Source organism: Alosa pseudoharengus, unplaced genomic scaffold (genome assembly GCF_046254945.1).
Source record: "Alosa pseudoharengus isolate Yale_2024_CS ecotype anadromous, Long Island Sound unplaced genomic scaffold, YU_APseudo_1.1 YU_APseudo_1.1_scf_4, whole genome shotgun sequence".
NCBI lineage: Eukaryota > Metazoa > Chordata > Actinopteri > Clupeiformes > Clupeidae > Alosa > Alosa pseudoharengus.
In genome coordinates, this window is record NW_027468774.1 from 35,278,688 (window position 1) to 35,297,700 (window position 19,013).

General features: G+C 41.6%; 2 protein-coding genes across 3 annotated transcripts in view; one reads left to right on the forward strand and one right to left on the reverse strand.

Annotated features, from left to right (window-relative positions):
- Nucleotides 1–3,988, reverse strand: part of grip2a (glutamate receptor interacting protein 2a) — a 34,642-nt gene extending 30,654 nt beyond the window's left edge. Inside the window, exon 1 of the mRNA XM_076266030.1 lies at nt 3,817–3,988. Coding sequence (XP_076122145.1) covers nt 3,817–3,979 — 163 coding nt within the window. The 5' untranslated portion in view covers nt 3,980–3,988. The remainder of the gene's footprint in view (nt 1–3,816) is intronic.
- A 1,692-nt stretch (nt 3,989–5,680) lies between these two features.
- ssuh2rs1 (ssu-2 homolog, related sequence 1) lies at nt 5,681–18,874 on the forward strand. 2 transcript variants are annotated; one of them, XM_076266031.1, is made up of 14 exons: nt 5,681–5,699; nt 6,185–6,254; nt 6,432–6,496; nt 7,479–7,580; nt 7,684–7,759; nt 10,695–10,824; nt 12,083–12,143; nt 12,583–12,704; nt 12,957–13,019; nt 13,230–13,312; nt 17,090–17,182; nt 17,499–17,604; nt 17,782–17,889; nt 17,986–18,874. In XM_076266031.1, exons 2-14 carry the CDS (start codon nt 6,232–6,234, stop codon nt 18,127–18,129), a joined length of 1,176 nt encoding a protein of 391 aa, XP_076122146.1. In that variant the 5' UTR covers nt 5,681–5,699; nt 6,185–6,231; the 3' UTR covers nt 18,130–18,874. The 2 variants fall into 2 exon arrangements, with proteins under 2 accessions (XP_076122146.1, XP_076122148.1); XM_076266033.1 differs by lacking the exons at nt 5,681–5,699; nt 6,185–6,254; nt 6,432–6,496 and adding an exon at nt 6,724–7,019.
- The last annotated feature ends 139 nt before the right edge of the window (nt 18,875–19,013 follow it).

The following is a 19,013-nucleotide window of genomic DNA, read 5'->3' on the forward strand; positions in this document are numbered from 1 at the left end:
AAAACAACCAGAACCATATTCCTATTATTCGACTAGCAAAGAACCAAAGGCTTAAGCCTCTGTTGGTATAAGAGAAGCTCAATACAGCACTGGTGTCAACATGTAAGCAAGGTGTGACAGTGTGAAACATGCTGTTGTGGCAGTGTGGTTGTTTGTGTGCAGAATGTGTCATTTTGGAGTTTTTGAGTTGTAGAGTGTGTGTTTATGAAAGTCTAAATGCACATGTGAGGTGTGTGTGTGTGTGTGTGGTTTAAATCTTACCAGTGCTGCCTGTCCTCCCCTCTCTCCTGAGGCCACAGAGCATGGCTGAACACTACAACTCCATCTACTCCGCGCACACACACACACACACACACACACACACACACACACACACACGCCTCCAAAGGTGAGTGTATACGCTCCTACTCAAGTCCTCTCCACGACCCACAGCACTGGGCTGAGGCTCTGGGCTGAGAGTTCTACAGCGGAACAAGCCAACGCGCCAGATGCACAATTAATACAGCGCTTTTCCTTTTCCAGACAAGAACTTGGTCTCCCATCCAACGCTCATGACCCAAGGAAGGAGCCGCAGAACAGAGCACTGAAGAATCCTCACGGACTTGCAAGCTGTCCCACATGCCTAGTAGACATCACCGTCTCTGCAGAAGCATCCAAAGAGCGAGTCGGAAACACGCACGAGTCCTCCTGCTTCCCCTTCCTGCGAGTCTCCGAGTCTTCGAGCCCTTGTGGCCGCTCCTCCACCACTCCAGTGCTCCCACGTGAGTCCTGAGGACGCCCGGGCGGTCAGTCGGAGCCTTGCTACTGCCACAGGCACACGCGCACGCTGTCAGAGAGCGAGAGGGGGCGGGGACGGAGGAGAGCGACAGCACCGTCCTCTCTCCCTCCAGGAGGGGCCCCTTGCGGTCAGCTCGTCTGTGCAGCGGTCCGGCGCTCAGACGGAGGGACGCAGCTAGAGAAGGAGGCAGCTCTGCAGAGCAAGGGGAGACTCGGTGTGTCGTCTGGTCGGGGGTGAATCAGAGAGGTTGTGCTCAGGGAGAGAGAGAGAGAGAGAGAGAGAGAGAGAGAGAGAGAGAGAGAGAGAGAGAGAGAGCACGTCCCTGCTGTGAGAACAGGCGACTGAGAGAGACCAGCAGTCCTTTCAAGCGTGAATGAGCCGTGTCCCTTAAACAGACTCTGAGTGGTCTGATTCACAGCTCTCTCTCAGTCTCTGTCCTCTCTACATTCTCTCTCTCTCTCTCTCTCTACCTTGCTGTCTTTCTCTCATTCACTCCTTGTGCCTTTTGTCTGCTCCCCCACTCTTTCTCATTTCACTTGTCTCTCTTTCTGGCTTCTGTGATTTTGTGTCTTATTCTCTTAACATTGTGTTACCAATCGTTTGCTGCCTTATCACAGTTTTTCCCTCCTAGAGACAATTGCTTCTTGCTGTGTGACAGGAGCCTCACTCTTTGCCAGAGGGATATGATTCAGACACACAGACACACACACACACACACACACACACACACACACACACACACACACACACACACACATACACCCCAAGCTCCTGTGGCATAAAGGCAGCCTCACACACGCCACCCTCCCCTCACTTTCTTTGACAAATACAGTAGGCAGTTACAATCACTGCCACACTTCCCAACCCCCCTCAAACTAACACACACAACCACACATACAACCGCATATTCGACCCTCTCACGTACATCACTTTTCTGCCTGTTCAAACGACTTACCATCACAAAACCATCCGTCATGTGGTAGAGAAATATATGCACATGTGTGCATTCATGTGTGCAAATTATTCACTGAGAATTTCTGTCACTACTCAATGGCACGTGTTAATGTGAATATTATAAACAAATACTAGATACATAACAAAGATTTTCTTTGGTCCTCATAACAAACATGTAATATCTGGGAGAACTCTGTTTATAACACAAATTAGCAGGCGTTGGCGCGCTATGTGACACTTCTCTCTTACACATTCTGCTATGGGAGAAAGAAACGACAACAACAAATGTTCATACAGACTGCTTCTGTTCAAAGCTTTGGCTTCACTATGAGGACTGTAATGTATCCTGACAGCCTTTTCTAGATGTTGTGATATATTGCTCCTAATGAATGAAAGCAATGTACAAAAATAACCTGCGTGTGTCAGTGCAACTGAACAAAACACACGCTTAACATCCGTTCAGCTGCCCCCCTTCTGCCTTTCTAAGGACAACATGACTCTCCACACCTGTTTGACCATTTGTCACCCTCCATACCACACCCACCTCCCACACACTGCCCCAACGCATACCCCAACACACACAATACACTCACACGCACACACACACACACACACATACAGTACATAGACATACACTTGCACAACACACATAATTAGCAATAACACTTACATCCCTTTCAATGTATCACACACTCCAAATAAACAATGTGCCTAATTATACTCAGGCACGTTATTCACAGCCAGATTATATACCAGTTTCCCACTCTTTCAAAGCATTTTATCCTGCACAATGAGAAGAAAACCAATTCAATCAACTGCACACACACACACACACACACACACACACACACACACACACTCACACACACACACACAGGCATGCACACAAAAGAGAGTGTATACCATCCAGTGCTTCATATTTCAGACCGATGTGATCAATGTTTCTCGAAACTTCTGGGAATAAATTGCAGTAATGCACATCAACAAACATCACAGTGCCAGAGGAGATCATGATGCCCTTTTACCATTTTACTTTTGTTCTCACCCCTTCAGACCTTTCTTTTTAAGCTGTTCAGTGTTCACACACAGATTGGTTCATTGCATTTAGTTCCCGTTTAGAATAATAGACACAATAGGTCAGTCACAGATGGATTTGGACAATGAGCTACTGACATTATCCTCTCTCTCTCTCTCTGACTTAATCATACACATAACACAGATTTCTTTCACAGTCTCGTGCTGTAATGTTCTATCCTCCACTACTGCACACTCGTGCTCAAGAGGAGGAGCAAAGGACGCAGCACTCTCAGAACTCAAGAGAACTGTTTTGAGACTATTGATCTCCCGTGTTCCTCAAATACTCCCACAAAGAATGGCTTGAGTAATGTAATGTTGCAACAGCGGCTTGTGATCACACACACATGAGGCAGCAGTTGCTGATGTGTGTGAGGAACTGGAGGGAACTGGACTACTGCTCACTGTTTCAGACTGTGAAAGGTCTGTTTTGAAATGACACTGCCCTCCATTGGGTTGACTGGGCAAGTACAGCAGAAAACTAGAAGGAGTTGAAGACATATGGCAATTAATTCAATTCCATTCATTTTTTTGTGTTTTCTGTTTTAATCAGTGGCCCAAGTGATAATTTTTCAAGTCCTCAAAAAAAAACCTACATAAGCAAACATATACAATAAAACAAAATGCAAATAATTTGAACTGAGTGATATGACCCTCAAGTCAAACATGGTGGCTCCATGGTGATTCCAGATAGCATACAGAACACACACACACACACACACACACACACACTGTCCAAATAACTTTCACCAAATATTGTGCATTCATACTGAAAACAGTATTAATTTGAGTAATTAAACGGAAAGTACCCAGTATTAGGGTCTTTCTCACACCTATACAAACCACAACAATGCCATTACTCATACTGTCCAAACTGTGCCATGACGACTCAAGCCTATGACACAAAAACTCTATTTTAAACCCTCCTTCCCCAATGAATGCAAATACTAACCTCTAACTTGCTGATATCAAAATGATTTTCATTTCTAAACCCTGATCTGCCCCCTCACCTTTGGTCCGTCCCCTGATGACTCCAACTCTGCACCTGAGGGAGAAGGAGAACATCCTCCTCTTCCCCTTCACACCCCCGACTGCTCCCTTCTTCAGAGGCTCGGCGCGGCTCAGAGCCTGCGGGAGATGCTTGGGGTTCAGCTTGCAGGTAACTCGCCACATTCCGCTCTTCTGGTCTCTCAAGCATCACTGTAAACAAGCAGAGGGGGAGAAAAGCGTCTCTCTCTCTCTCTCTCTCTCTCTCTCTCTGTCTGTCTCTGCCACTTTCTTTAGCTTGTACGCTTGTCTCTCTCTGATATGCACCTTCGTCCCACACGGTCTCCACCCAGTTGGAATAGCGCCAGCATGATGAAGCGACAGAAAGACACGATGAAAAGAAGCCAACAGATGTAAAATGTCAAATCACAGCAAGAGCCAAGTGGAGAGTGGGACGATCCCACGATACGCTGAAATGAGGACTAAAAGAGCTAAATCAGATATTGAGAGAAACAGTCTGGCAAACACAATGGAGGACTGACAGAGGTCACATCTCTTAGACATCATGTAAAATGAAAACATTTGTGGTTTAAACCTCATACCACATATTCAAGAGTGTAGTGGTAAAATAAGAGGTGGGTAAACAGATTTTTTAAAAAGGCATTCATGATGATGGTTGGATGATGGATGATGTTTGATAATGTTTGATGATGGTGGCGGTTATTGTTCAATGTTTATAATAATACCAGTGGTATAAATATTGATGAGTGTACATATTTTGAATCTGGATACTACAGTGTGATTTTTGAATGTTAAAAGTTGCAAATGGTGAATTAACTCCTTTGAAAGGTGGATAAACTCTAATAAGAGGTGAATAAACTCTATTCCTGACATTTCAGAGGTGGATGAACTGTGTTTACTTGCGTTTAGCGTCACTACAGCCCTGCACACATTGTGATGATACTGAAAGTGTAACACAATATGCACATATACTCTTCACATCCACATTTTTAAAAGGTGAATCACCTGCAAAGCCATCATGCTAGTTTGCAGCTTTTGGTGTGCTTTTTTTAAAATACAGCATGCTGTACCAGAGCAATGTATGTTTGGCTGTGTATGGTAGTGTGTGTAGCTTAGCAAAATGTATGTGATGTTGTTGAACTACATGGGTTTGTGTGTGTGTGTACTGGTGTGTGTAACGCAGCGGCATGCTTCTGGCTGCCTGTTACCCACAGACAGATGGACTGAGCAGAACACTGCAGAGATGCAGTCTGGCAAAGCCCTCCACCCATCCAAACACAGAGTAGCCTACACATGGCTATGCTCACGTTAGAGGAATGCTTCCTGACAATGTAGGCCACCTCATGGTTTGATGCTGAAGACAAATTTCTCTGAGGCCCAGTCATCCAACTGATGCTGTAGATACCTACTTCCCAAAGTAGCCTATATCAAATAATAATAATAATAATAATAATAATAATAATAATAATCTTTATTTATATAAAGATCTCCATCCAAAGTACCTCTATAGATAAAATATTTATGTTTGAGGCAGAGTATCTGGGATTTTAATGGAAATAAACGCAAACCTTAATATCACTGGTTTTTACTGGTCTTGTCTTAAAATAATTTGAAATGCATTCAACATGAATAATCATTAGCCCTAATCTCATAGCGACACATAACAATTGCCTAAATGGCATGGCATCAGTGCAACACAAATGATGAATTAGTGTTAAGTACAAGCAAGAGCCAATATCACATTTAAACAGGTATCTGCATTTTCTAGGCTAGGTTAAAATATGTCTTTTGTTAAGAGGGAAAATCAAAACGTCAATGAGCAAAATGCATCATGTGACTGAATTCTATTTCCTCCACATTCTTTCAGGCTGTCACAGGCATGGAGGTATTATGGTCACAGGTCACAGAGACTGCAGCTTTTCTGCCTCCTTGATTGGCTAAACCATTTTTATATATTTTAAGAAGGCCTAGTTATCACCTATATTTATCATGTATGTTATCCACAAATGTAACTGACAATCTGATTCATTGAAATAGGGTGTGTCATGCTTTGACTTGGTGTAGTATTAATGGAAGAGGTCTGCTCTGTCTCGATTAAGAAGCGTCACGGCTGTTTCCTAATTTATACAAAATCGAAAGTGGATGTTAAGTGTAGCCTACGACATTTTAAAAGTGATAACGGTGTTATAGGTCACAGAGTTTAAAGTGGAAGTGTAGGCCTAAGGGTGTCAAAGAACTGTATAGATAGGAAGAGTCGACAAGCGTGTTTACTGAGTTGGCGATTTATAGTCAATACAACTGTTTCATCAAGTTGATGATTAAATCTGACTATTTCCTCATTGCCATCACATGATCATTTCTCCTTGGCAGGCACACGTTCTTGTTCGCTGGGTCTTTGACGAACACAACACATTTTCATGGAGAATCAACGACTTTTAAGGTGCGTAACGCGAAGGTTGGCTACATTTTCAAGCACTTTGTGTAACTTAGGCTACTACTAAGAGGATCGTATGTGAAGACCCAAAGTTAATGTGAAAGTGAAAGTTATAGTGGCCCTCAGCAATCGATTAATCACACCGTGAAATCTGATTTTAACGTTAAATGAACTATTTCGCAGTGGGCATGGACCGTATTATGGCAGTGACAACCCTGGCTACTGCCCAGCAGCACCCGCTACTCCAGGTAGGTACTGACCTTATAGATTTGTAGCCTACTCCATGTGTTTTCCATGCAGATCATCATGTAACCTAAGTTAGGCCTTGATCAAACTGTAGCTTAAAGACTGGAACAGAGTGTTGATGATGATGATGATGATGATGTGCTGATGCAGGCTATGGCACAAACAGTTTTCTTTTTTTTTCTTTTTTTTTTTTTGGGGGGGGGGGGGGGTTCCCCGGATTCCTATGTAGGTGAAGTAGTTTTGTAATTACATGGATTGCCTGGCCTATAATAGCAACACTGATGCAAATATCCATATAATTTAAATAGCCTACCTACAAGAACTTAGACTAGGCTAGTACCAACAGGAATCAGGTGTGGATGGCCGCCACCCTGCGTCGATTGGGTGAAAAACCATGAACGTCCTTCCTGTATTTCAAGCTGTATGGATTTTGAAACATCCCAGGACTCTTTCGCATTAGGTGTTAGCCTACTGAAGTTAGTTCCACAGTTGGATAGACCATGTACAGTCCACAGGAAGGTCAAGGTAAGTCATTAAAACAAATTCTTGTCTTAAATGTCGCCACTGCGATTCTGAAACATCGCGTAATACGGGCGAGCATGTATAGGCTATAAATGATTTACTTCCAAACAGCTGATGAAGTTACAAGTTACGCACATCAGTGCTGTTCGCAGCAAGACATCTCAATTTAGAATTGAACTTCAGCCAACGACTGTGTCAATCTGGAGAGATTTAATGAGTAGGAATTTCGATTTCGTCAGCTCATATTATCCGACATCGAAACTACTTTAACGTAGTTTTCTTGGAGTTTAATACTCTAAAGCTTTTGATACAATGTTTCAGAGATGTGTGCTGTTTGTAGGATGTATATGTACCCTAATTTTAGGTGCGCCTCACAATCATTTAACAAATATACCAATAAATAAACGTTGATCTTCCGATAGAGATTCCACACAAACTGGTTTGTATGGTTTTTTGTCTCAGCTATGTTCGCCCCGCCCGTGTCAGACCCCTCCGCTCCTTCTGCGCCGCCCGCCAGCATGTTTGACAACGTCCCGGGTTACGAGGGAACCGTGATGGGAGGAGGTGAGTTCCGGGGAACAGGATTTCAGTGTAAGTCAGTAGGCTATTATGTATGAATGTAAGTTGATGCTTTGTTTGGAATTTTCCTTCATCTTCATATTGACAGGTGGATTTCTGCCTCCACCTATGCCAACTGTGCCAGTGCCTATGCCTGAGCCAGGACAAACACACCCAGACTGGAAGTAAGATCTCTCTCTTGGTCTGTCTCTCTCTCTCTCTTTCTGATTTAACTTGTGACCTGACTAAATTGTACTGCTGCCTGTTACCATAATGCAGTACTGTCAAACCTATAACAGCACTGCTAAATCACATGATTATGGCATGATAAGGTTTGCAATGTGTTTGCAATGTGTTACTATGGTCAGGACTTTTAAAATACCAAGGTCAAAAATGGAAAGAAATGGACAGATTGAGACTTCAGATTCAGTAATCCATCCCTGATAACAGGGATGTGAACTATTGAACGTGTTGTAACCTATAGGGCGTAGTCTACTATAGGCTACCTATAGACAGTGATTACTGTCAGATTTCAGTTGTACGATTTCAATTGCACAATACTGGTAATTCCGCTACATCTAAGCTTTAAAGTCAGTGGTGTGTGTATGTGCATGTGTGTGTGTGTGTCTGTGTCAGTGATGGAAATTAACTTTCACGTTTTACCAGGATTTGGCTGGTGGTGGCTGGTGCCAATTTCAATTGGTTGTTGTTGAGTCTGGGTCACTTATCCCTCACTTGGGAGGGTCCTTCCTTTTCTCTCTCTTGTTGAAACCACAAAAGACTAAATAACTGATCCATAATATTATTTGACAAAAGGTTATGTTGGGGTCATGCTTATGAACAATACAGGTGCATCTAAAAAAATAGAATATTGTGGAAATGCCCATTGTCCTGCCCGGACTGAGAAATTAAAGACTCAGGAAAACATTGTCAGTGTTTTGATTTAATTAGCTGATTAGAGCTCCTCTCAGGTCGACATTTCTGTATTATAAATTCTTAATTCTAAAATGTTGAGATTCAGGATTCTTGATTTCCATGAGATGCACACCGTAATCATCAAAATTAGTATCATCAAAATTAAAACCAAAAAAAGCCTTGAAAAAATAAATTACAGGAAAAATGAACGTTTCCATGTTATTCAAATGTTTTGAGATGCACCTGTATAATCCATCCACAATAGCATCAATTATCCATCCAAAATAACAATAGTCCAGCTGACATTATTGTGCCCTCGTTTTGAGAAGTCAGATTGTAGCTGCAACTATGTGTTGCGGGATGCTGAATTTGCAGTGATATTTGTCTCGCCAGCTTTATTTTCACTTATTAAATGAAACAAAACCTGAAGGAAAAAAATATAGATGACCTCGGTACCCTCAATGATAGATAGGAGCATGAATATGGCACATAATAGTTAATGATACTAATAATAAACATTGATTATTATATAAAGACCCTTTAGTCTGATCCTCAATCTGTTGCAGAAGGCCCCTGGAAGAATCCCAGGGAAAGTTACTCTTTTATGAAGAATTGACTTATATTTGCTGCAGTGTGCAGGAAGATGCTTCTATGTAAAACATCCTGTCAGGCAGTGTTATCATGCGAGTGTGGTTTTCAAGTAGGGCTGCACAGTTATTGCAGTCGGCAATCGCAATATGAACCAATGCAATTATCTAATCGCAAAAGCTACAAATAATCGTGGTCAGTTAATCTTGTCATCCTGCTTGACTGTGCCACTTCTGATTGGTGAGCGTGCACACCGTGCAAGAAACACAAAACCCCTGGCCGGTGAGCTTCAGCCAATCAGGAGTGCTGTACCTCCTACGCACCAGGCATGTTCACCAATCAGAAGCGGCACGAGACATTTGGAATATTGAACTGAATCAATTCATTGACATTCAAATCACGATATCTGTCAGCCCTATTTTCAAGGTGTTTTTTTCTGTTGTTTGTGGTGAAGTGGTGGACTGGACACAGTTGACCGTTAAGTTGGCATTTAAGTGTATAAGCTGTGAGCAATGCTTAATGCAGTGGTTCCCAAACTTTTATGGCTCACGGCACCCCTAAATATCTCTCTCTCGATCCACGGCATCCCTATCTCAACCTCCTTTGTGCATTACATGTACTTCATGCCATTTTATTTAGCCTTGTGATATGTTGGATAGGCCATAACTGCTTTTATTATAGCATTACTATGAGAAGGTGAGGTTCATCTCATTTTTGTTTTATTTAAATGAACCGCTCTCTTTAATTCAACTCATTTAATAGAACTTTTGAAAAAATAGTGAACAGAATATGAACAGAAATATCAGGAATAGGCCTTCAACTGAAGTGCATAAAACATATGTCCCTCTATCACAACTGTATTTTGAAATTTATATTGTGGCTATTTAAAAAAAAAAAAAAAAAAATTATCAAACTTTGGACTATTCCGTGGCACCCCTGAGCATGCGTCACGACACACCAGGGCCGCGGCACCCACTTTGAAAAACCCTGGTTTAATGTATTGATCTGCGGAACTAGGGCCAGTTAAGGAAAACATTCTCTATTTGTTATATCTCTCCTTTTATAGCCATGGGATTGCTCAAAGAGATACTTCTTGGCATGCATTGCATGTATACTTATGTCTTGTTTACTTCTCACATGCTTTCAGAGAATTCTGCAGCCTTGCTGAATATTTGTTGTATTTGCTGAATGGGCACAAGTCATTAAAGGTGTACTCAGTGATTGCGCAGGAAGTCGCGATTGTTTATGTTTAATCTACTGCTGTAAATCGCTTTTAGCTTAGCTTTTGTCCAAAACAACATACATCAATTGTTTAACCAGGACCAAACAAAACCCACCAGAGAGGTAGCTCATTCCTACCTGTGGCAACATTTTTTTATGGGCACAGTGGCTGCCTGCACCTTTAATTTAATCTTTCACACTCAAAAAATTCCAGAGTATTATTTATGGAAACTATGTTGGTGCATAATTACTTTAGCTGGTAACATTTGAGACCATACATTTTTTTCAACTGTGTTGTTTGCATGAGTGGCAGAATGTTGAAAGTTGAGCTGTTTTATTTTGGGAGTTATTTTTCGAGTTGCTACCGTAACCATGTTGCTGCATTCTTCTCTGCAGCATTCCGTCCATCACTGAGGATACGGCCCGAGACGCCTTCATCATGTTTGCTTCCAGCAAGTGCTGCTACAGCTCTGACCCAGCCAGAAACGGAGTTATCACCAGAATGGAGGCCTTCAACACCTACAGGGTGAAGGGTGCACTCTCTTTCACACACACACACACACACACAGTGTTGTGCCTGAACACGTTCATTGAACGATGCAAACTGAACGTACTGTATTACTGTCTGATGAACGTTACTGTGAACTCATTCATTCTGGTGTCTGTAAACGGTGTTGTAAGAAAAATTGAGTGCGAGCAGACAGAGGCAGGTTTGAAAACTGAGAACATGGTGAAACATTTATTGGTTAACAATGGTGTTAGAACTACGAGCTCGGAGGCCAGCATATGAGCTCGGAGGCCAGCATAGCTCACCGCTTATGGCGGCGGCCAACTGAACCTCTAGAGCTGCGTCTTCCCTCTGCATTTAAAGTGTAGCCCACCCTCTTTGATTGTGTCAAGAGGAAAGGACTCATCATGAACTGATTAATTGTCGTCATGTGTCCCCATGTGGTTCTCATGATCGTCTAGTAACAATGGGTCATGTGAGCATTTGATTGACAAGGTCACAAGAGCAGTTTGGTCGACAAAGGGTTTGGCATGATCAAAGGCTAGGGTGATGATTAAAATGAATGTTAAAATGCATACACTCTGGAATTTCTCACTACAACGGCACGCTCTCTCAGTTTAACTTCGTTCAATATGGTGCCAGATTTCTATAGAGCCTTCCTGCCAAAAACCCGGCTAAAACACACTGTAAACAGGCCTTAATATGTAGCGGAAAACACCCAATCTGGCAACACCAGCCACCAATGTTGCACCGCTGCATGTGTCATCAAAACAAAAAGCAGCATGGATCCGACCTTTTACTGTCTATGGATCAGACAGCAGTTAGGCCAATGTATGCGAAAAGCAGCAGGGAGGCGTCGTAAGATCATATAAACGAGTTTTATGACGAGGTCGGTGAGGATGGGAAAAATCTTAAATTTCTGCACAAACTTTGCCCACCTGTTTTCAAAAAGAAAATCCGCACTTCAGTCACATCCACATTGAACTGAAGCACCCGGCTAGCCTTTCAAGCTATGTGCAAGCAAATAAAAAATCTAAAGACAAGACAGATCCTAACTGAACTAGTTCATTTTGAAATGTGTGAACTGAACTTTGAACTAATTTATGCAGAAAGTGAACTTTCCAACACTGCACACACATATATATATATACACACACACACACACACACACACACACACACACACACACACACACACACACACACACAGAATGTGCAAACATGCATAAGCAAACAACAATCAGTCCTTATACCTATTCTTATGTTTGTCTTTTCAGTATCGCCTAGAGACCTTCAATGAGTCAAGATCTACTGAATGGAGCCAGGAGCCCTACAATGGTAAAATTTCAAAGCCATGATCGATCACATTGTTGACATTTTTTACAACTGCTCTCATTTTCTGAAACTTGGTCTCATTTAGTATGGTTAGACATTTTAAATACATTTTTGCATTTTCAATTTTAGATTGTGGAAAATAGTTTAATACAAAAGTTCATTATGAGATATTGCAACTTATTTAGTCAACACATAAGTGCATGGCTATTCAGGGTGCCGAGGGTTGTAATGGCAAGAGTGTATTATATAGGTCTAACCACAACACATCAACACAACCAATATTCTTGTGATATGTGTCTTGCATTTTAAAGCACAATGTATATTCTTTGAGTGCCAGATCCCATCACACATCATGTAAATTTCACATTTTATGTGTAAGCTGTTAACTGCTAATGACATGAGAATTGTTTTTACTGTGTGTGTGTTTGTATACATGTGTTAGGGCAACCTGTGGATGCCTTCACACAAGCAGTTCCAGGCCCTTGGGACGTCCCTGCCCAGGCTCCAGCTTTCTTCAAGGATCATACCCAAGATATCAGAGTGCCCTACACTTCATCTGTGAAGGTATATTCTTTGTCTCTCCCGCCTCTCTCTTTCTCTCCCCTTTTCTATCTCCCTCTCTCTCTCTAATTGTCTTTTTCAAATGACATATGAATGTCTGTATGGAATGTGATGACTGGACTGCTTGTCTCTCTGCCCTGAGCAGAATTGCTATGTTCTCTCTCTAATTGTCTTTTTCAAATGACATATAAATGTCTGTATGGAATGTGATGACTGGACTGCTTGTCTCACTCGCTCTCTCTCTGCCCTGAGCAGAATTGCTATGTATGCCTTGGGATGGGCAGAACCCCATGCAAAGACTGTGCTGGAGCCGGCAATGTGAGTATCTCATGCGATCAACACACAACACAGGGCTGGTACCTACCTACGTACTGGCTCTGCACACAACACGTAACACTGACATTTGACCCACTGTATGTGTCTAACAAAAAGACTGCTTAAGTGACCATCATAAACCAAAGCAATCTGGTTAAAAGCTCTCTAGGGTAACATTTACACCCTCGTATTTTTCTGTTTCTTTCCCAACAGAAAGTTTGCTGGGTGTGCAATGGCTCTGGATATCGCCATGGAAATGATCGCTGCTCGTCCTGCAATGGAAGAGGAAGAGATAAGTAAGTTTCACTCTCTCAAGATTTCAAAATTAGAGACAGAGACAGAACTTGTGACAGGATATAGAATAAAGAGCACTACCATATTTAGACCATACTCTTTTATATCGTAACACCTCCAATTATCACCCATTTCGTTCGAAAATTCTAAAACAACAATGTTTTTTAATACTTCAAAATAACATTTGATAAATTAACCTTACATTTTTCAGTAGCCCTAGGTGTGTAGATTTGAACAAAATCTGGTTTGGTTCTTACCGGGGCTTTTACTGCCTGAAATGTCCGATTTTGTTTACCGCGCTCGTTGCTCGGATGTTAGTGCTGGCCTGGTGGGTCGTTTATTTCCACCCTTTCAATGGCACATGAATGGTTAGACTGAGAATTCTCGTCGCTACTTCAAAATTCCACCAACTACTTCATGCAGTTATGTACATGCAGCATTATAACACTATTTAAACCACTTATAGTGACTGTAGTTTGAAATTTTCGGTACAAAGACAATTTATATACCCTTTCCGGATGGGATCTTAAGTTTTTGCCGGAATCCATCGTCCTGGTTGTTAGGGGAATGAATATTACAGTTTTTTACAATTGTTTACACACGTTTTCAAAACTCTGTGTCTATTTTTCAAAACTCCACACACAAAACCCACAACTGCTCACACAAAATGCAAAATGCCCCAAATCTCCAGCAAAATGACACACAACATTCAAAATGTCAAAAACACATGTTTAAAGCAAACATTCGCCTCACATTACAAACACTTTTGTCATAATATGACATTTTGGATACATCATGTACACACTGTTGCTCAAAACCTAAAGCTCTTCTGTCTTAGGCTTTCTATTAGGGGTGTAACGGTACACAGAAGTCACGGTTCGGTTCATACTTGGTTCGGACATCACGGTTCGGTACGAGTTCGGTACAATGGAGGGAAAAGCAAAACAAAAATGCAGAAAGCATTTTTTTTTTATTGTGCATGTCTCAGGCTGTACCACCTAGTGCCATACAGTCTCTTCCCTGAGCTATCTGCAACAGCCTGAAGTGTGTAAGATGTAGGCTAAACAGTACAATAAGTACCCAGACTCCATCTGTAACTTGTAAACAAAATAAGACAATCAGTTATAAAACTGAAAATAGGCCTACAGCATCTCTTATTTCTGAAAGTGCAAATTACATAGAATAATGATTTTAAAAATCCACTTAAGGAAGACCTACAATTTGCCTCAATATTTTTTCAGTGTGTGTACAGTAATAATCTACTAACTGTGAAAATATCACAACGAAATCGCTCCTTTCATTTCATAAACAGACTAGGGCCTACAACTAGAAGTCACGTGACTTTGCCCTTCGACTTTAACTCATTGGTTCCCTGGGTGGGTCGCGACCCACAGGTGGGTCGTAGGAGATTTTATTTTATTTCTTTTAGGAGATTTTATTTGGGTCGCCAGCATAGCCTAGTGACAATTTATGTTGTTTAATACCCCTAGCTTATACCTTATATAGATTAGGAAAGCTAACAGCTTTCTATTAGGATCTAGTTTGTTAACTACCACAGTCACGAGTTGGGTCGCGATAGTCTGTCATTTTTAAAAAGTGGGTCCCCAGAAAAAAAGTTTGGGAAACACTGCTTTAACTCACCGTAGCATGGTTTGTTTATTAGCCTGGTTAGCGTTGACACTTTCTTTTACCGTCTATGCACTTAACACTACCAGCTCCTCATGTGAGAAGTTACAAGTTACCCTGACATAAAGGTAATTACCACGCGATTTACATAGCTTTCTGTCATTACGAAATAATGTAATTTAAGCCATAGGTTTTGGCCCTATTTGTATGTGTATCCAAAGGCTGGTGAAGCGCATGCAGGGGAGGGGAGGTGTTTTTTTTTTCTCGTTTCAGTGATTGGTAGCCTATCTGGGTGATGGCTTCGAGTAGCTTGTTCGATATATTTCCACTCACATACCCAACAACTGCTGAACAACGCCGACACACAGTTTCATCTTATCCGCCACTCTCTCGCCTGTACCACTGTAACTGAAGTTCTTAAACTTGCGATCTTAAAGAGATCAGCGGATCCTCTAACTGTTGTGGGTCGCCACCACTCGCTTAGTGCTGCTATCTTTCTTTTACTGTCTATGGACTCGACCGACGACCTGACAAAAAAAAAACATAGGCGCCAATCAGAGCTTCAGAGCTAAGGCGAGGCTACAGATTAGTGTTCGGTGTCGCTAAAGAACTCTCATAACTCTCGTACTTAACAGTAATTGCGCATGACATTAATTAATCCGCACACAAGTTTTATGTATTTTTATACCGTGTATTCTCCGTGTAAATTCATGCACCGAACCGTGACACCCGTACCATTTCGGTTCAATACGAATACACGAACCTTTACACCCCTACTTTCTATATGTATTTCCATACAAGAGTGAAAGTTACGGTATCAACAAAGAGAAGTTGAAATACACAGTAAAAATGCAAGCAATATTGAAACCAAAAATAGTGATTTTTCCCAAATAATTTGCTGTTGTGAATACAGTATTTTACAGCAAACAAGAAAAAAAGCAAAGAAGAATACAGTGACCACCAGATGTACATGGAAACACTGATTTTGTTTTTTTCTAAAGACAAGTGTGTGTGTGTGTGTGGGGGGGGGGGGGGGGGGGGGGGGGGGGGGGGTCGTATACAGTATGTATTCATAGGCCTACAGACCCTTTCAACTGCAGAAACAAACAATTCTACAGTAAGTGTTCCTAAGGCATTTCTGGAGGCACAGAAAAATGTATTGAGCTAATGGTACTGTAACATGGGGACAAACAAAAATAGAGTAAAAAGACAAATTTTACATAAAGTCAACTTTTTGTAGAACATTACTGTAAGCTAAAGTCCGATTACTGTAATTTTCAAAGTATCTGCATTGGTTCTGAATATTTCAACCGGAAATCCTCTAGGAACAGATTGAAAGGGTCTATACCTATATAGAGAGTATATCTATTCATAGACCTATACTAAGGCAATGATTGGATGGTGTTCAGTAAAGTAAAGAGTGTTTGCACATGTGAAGAGAAAGAGTGAAGCACTGGTGATTTAGTGTGGCATTTTGATGGGTTGTGTTTGAAGAACGAAATCAAGTTACTTCCTGTTAGATTTTTGTGTGTTAGGTAGAAAATTGTGTGTTGTGTTTTGCAAAATGTGTTTTAGTCAATTGAAAACTGAGTCAAACACTGAGAATTAGTGTATGGTTTTGCAGATTTGGTGTCGGGTTATGATGTTTGGAGGACATGTTTAGAAAATTGTGTGACAAGCAAAGATTTAGTGTGTAAGCAGTTGAAAAAAACTGTAAGTTGCACGTACACGCAAGAGGACTGAAACACGGGACTAGTGGTAATAGGGGGCGTTCCGATACAATACTTATCTCCCGACCTTTAGACGGATGATAGAGTGAGAGTTGGGGGCAGCCGTGGCCTACTGGTTTGCGCTTCGGACTTGTAACCGGAGGGTTGCCGGTTCGAACCCCGACCAGTAGGCACGGCTGAAGTGCCCTTGAGCAAGGCACCTAACCCCTCACTGCTCCCCGAGCGCCGCTGTTGTTGCAGGCAGCTTACTGCGCCAGGATTAGTGTGTGCTGAGTGTGTTTCACTAATTCATGGATTGGGATAAATGCAGAGACCAAATTTCCCTCACGGGATCAAAAGAGTATATATACTTATACTATATATACTTATACTTACTTACTTGATTTTGTGTTTATCTGCATGTGTGCCCTTGTGTATCCACAGCTGCAGTCAATGCCATGGACAAGGCTCTCGTGACTGTTCCACGTGCCATGGCAGGAGACAGATCCTGATGTTCATCAACCTAAAGGTCAAATGGTGAGGCATCATGCCATCATTCCTAGTCATGGGGGGAGGGGGGGGGGGGGCGCGCATGTGGTGCAACTGGTTACAGTTGCACCACAGTACCATATGCAGAACCACGGGTCATTTCCCCATCCCACCCCATTTCTCTCTCCCACTCACTTCCTGTCACTCTCTCCACTGTCCTGTCACTGCCCCCCACCCCTCACCTACCGAAGAAACATAATATATATAAAAATCATCCCCAGACATCTCTTTACAGATACGATAATACCTTAAAGTGGTCAATAATAATGCAATGCATCTGGTTTCATGATTGCTTGTTTTGCAGGACTAACCACACTGATGTCTATGTGGTGGAGCAGGCTAGCGGTCTGAAAGTGGACAATCTTAGTAAAGTGTCAGGAAAGGAGATGTACAAGGATTCCCAATACCTGGTACTAAGATACTGTCTCTCATGTCTCTGTTGTCATAAAGTGTATCTGTGTGTGTGCATGCACACCCTGACGTATGATTTCACATCATTTATTAACGTTTTTGTAGTTTTGCTCATATTGTGTGTTCTCTAATCTGTGCGTGTGTGTGTGTGTGTGTGTGTGTGTGTGTGTGGTTAGGTATATCCTGTGAGAGGCTTCCCTGATCTTGCTGTGGTTGGAGCATCAGAGAGACTAGTGAGAGAACACACGGCCAACTACTCCCAGACCTCACGCATCCTGCAGCAGGTAATGGAAATGTGAAAGGACCGAAAGGGAGTTTTGAATGCTGTTTTGAATGCTGTTTTTCTTTCTGATTTATCTATTCTACGTGTGTTGTTTCAGCGTCAGACCATCGAGCTGATCCCCATCACTCGAGTCAGCTACCAGTGGAAGGGAACAACCTATGTTTATTTTGTGTATGGGAATGAATTCAAAGTGAGCTCTGAGGACTACCCTGCCAAGTGCTGCTGCTGCTCTGTGTTGTAACTGCCTGCCAAGAAGATTGCAGTACACTTTTATTCCAGCTGGGGGCAGTACCTCCATGTATTGTTTGTAAGAGAAGCCCTGTTATAATAATGTAATGTATGTGGATGCACACAGAAGTATTACATGACATATCTGTTTTTTTTCTGTACATATGAAACAATACAGTGCACAGGGGTTAAAGAGCATACACTTGATTATCATCTGCTGTATGATGTACTGATAATACTGATAAAAGTATACACAACTGATTTTTTTATGTTAGTCACAGTAATCTTTGTTACTGTTATGTTGATGAGACTCACTGCACAGAGAATGTCAGGGATATCCATTATATCCTGTGAATGGGAGTTCTGTCCATTCTTATCAGCCCTAGCTGCCTATTTAGATTTGCTTGTCAGTACATTACAAATTTGTCGTCAATGTATAATGTACTGTAAGTGACCAGGACATTGAGAACTTTACTTCCATAGTGAAGGACAAGAGCTCATCTGACATTTGGCTCCATACAAAACTCAGTTTGGAGTTCTGCATTACAATGAGGAGATAATTCCAGAATGCGGTGAGGTATTGATTTTAATGTCTATAATTGTTTATGACACCTCTTTCCTGAAGTTGTTTTCTCAGACCAAAGTTACTGACTTTTTTCTAAGAATGTTTGTACAAAAAGGCTAATGAACTTCATTGTGTGTTTGTTGTAAAATACATTTTGGAATATTGTTTATGATCATTTGATACAATACTACAACACCTGGTATCCATGATTTACCCTAAATGTTGGCTTGTTTCTGTTATGTGGGCCTTTAAGACTAAGTGAATGCACATAGCAAGACAAAGCAATATTACTGGCTTTAAAATAAATGGAAAATAATGTCCATTCATAATAG

What these genes read in the sequence shown, in the direction of transcription:
- ssuh2rs1 (XM_076266031.1), top strand. Translation starts at nt 6,232, where the DNA reads ATGGAGAATCAACGACTTTTAAG. An exon ending in CAAACACACCCAGACTGGAA is followed by an intron (nt 7,760 to 10,694) that starts GTAAGATCTCTC and finishes TCTTCTCTGCAG; the next exon opens with CATTCCGTCCATCACTGAGG. An exon ending in CCTACACTTCATCTGTGAAG is followed by an intron (nt 12,705 to 12,956) that starts GTATATTCTTTG and finishes TGCCCTGAGCAG; the next exon opens with AATTGCTATGTATGCCTTGG.